The following is a 1,810-nucleotide window of genomic DNA, read 5'->3' on the forward strand; positions in this document are numbered from 1 at the left end:
GGATAGTAAACCATTGCCGTGCGGATAGTAGACTATTGCCGTGCGGATAGTAAACCATTTGCCGTCCGGAAGCCGTGCGGGTAGTAGACTATGGCCGTGCCGCATGGTAAATCATTACCGTGCAGATAGTAAACCATTGCCGTCCGGATAGTAAACCATTGCCGGTTCACCACTGGCCACCAAGGCTTACCTCTGACAAGAGACTTTGAAATCCAGAGTCAATCGGCTATCGTACCCTCAACTTACCTATTCATTACAATTAAGCCCTAGCTTACCTAAAATTACAAAACTCAAGAGCCCAATTCATTTAGCCAATCGGCACCCACCCCACCACCTACGTAATGCCTTGGGCTCCAACTTAGTAATAATAATATAAAACTTAAACCCTAAATCTATTAATGAGTATGTGTTACAACGTAGCCTTAACTTACCTATTCATTACATTACGGTCTTAGCTTACCTAAAATTACAAAACTCAAGAGCCCAATTCATTTAGCCAATCGGCGCCCACCCCACCACCTACGTAATGCCTTGGGCTCCAACATAATAATAATAATGTAAAACTTATATTAGCCTACCTATCGATACACTTACAGCGTTTTAGTTTACATTACAAGATTGTTCCTAGAATTACATTATTGCCCTTAACTACCTATGAAATTAAATTACTCTCAACCTTAGTAATAATAAATTAGAACGTGAAATGAAAATAAAACTACGCTCAAATACTAACATATGTGTTTATGTATGTATTTGTGTGTGTGTAATACGCTGATGCGTGTAATGTTGGTGCAAGAAAAAATAGAAGATAAACTTACGCGCCTACCTATTCAACTACATTAGTGTTGGATGCTTCCTATCTATCCTACCTAAAAAGTATGCCTATCTAACCTACCTATATAGCTACTTAATGTAATTGTGTGTGCGTGTGTGTGCGTGTGAGCATTCCTACTTAATGTTAAATTACAGAGAAAAAAGAATGAAACGTATCCCAGCCAGGCGTGTATTCTTTGCCACTGAATGAATGAACGTAGCCTGACATCTTCCGTGATGAACTCCTCTGGAAGCTTCAACCTGAATGAAATGAATAAAATAAAAAAATCTTATTTATTTAATTAATTTAAATGAAAAGAGAGAAACGAGCCACGGTGAAAAGCCAACTGGCAAAAAAGGAACAGCAAAGAAACCGTAAAACTTACTCCAGCCAGGCGTGCATTCTTTGCAACTGAGTGAACGAACGTAGCGTGACATCACAACCATTCTGATCTTCCACGATGAACTCCTCTGGAAGCTTCAACCTGAATGAATGAACCTGAATGAACCTAAATGAATGGAAAAATCTTATTTATTTTATTAATTTGAATGAAAATAGAGAAACGCAAAGAAGCCGACCGGTCGGCAAAGAAAAGAACCTCAAAGAAAGGTATATATATAGGATTTATGCTCTATATAACTCTATATAACTCTATATAACTCTATATAACTCTATATAACTCTATATAACTCTATATAACTCTATATAACTCTATATAACTCTATATAACTCTATATAACTCTATATAACTCTATATAACTCTATATAACTCTATATAACTCTATATAACTCTATATAACTCTATATAACTCTATATAACTCTATATAACTCTATATAACTCTATATAACTCTATATAACTCTATATAACTCTATATAACTCTATATAACTCTATATAACTCTATATAACTCTATATAACTCTATATAACTCTATATAACTCTATATAACTCTATATAACTCTATATAACTCTATATAACTCTAATAACTCTATAA

General features: G+C 34.8%; 1 protein-coding gene across 1 annotated transcript in view; it reads right to left on the bottom strand.

Moving 5' to 3' along the window:
• Positions 1-1,810, bottom strand: part of HELRODRAFT_165787 (hypothetical protein) — a gene marked incomplete at both ends in the record, with an annotated part of 5,615 nt that overhangs the window by 686 nt on the left and 3,119 nt on the right. Inside the window, 2 exons of the mRNA XM_009032287.1 lie at positions 1,041-1,074; positions 1,200-1,298. Coding sequence (XP_009030535.1) covers positions 1,041-1,074; positions 1,200-1,298 — 133 coding nt within the window. The remainder of the gene's footprint in view (positions 1-1,040; positions 1,075-1,199; positions 1,299-1,810) is intronic.

This window comes from Helobdella robusta (assembly GCF_000326865.2).
Source record: "Helobdella robusta unplaced genomic scaffold HELROscaffold_8, whole genome shotgun sequence".
Taxonomy (NCBI): domain Eukaryota; kingdom Metazoa; phylum Annelida; class Clitellata; order Rhynchobdellida; family Glossiphoniidae; genus Helobdella; species Helobdella robusta.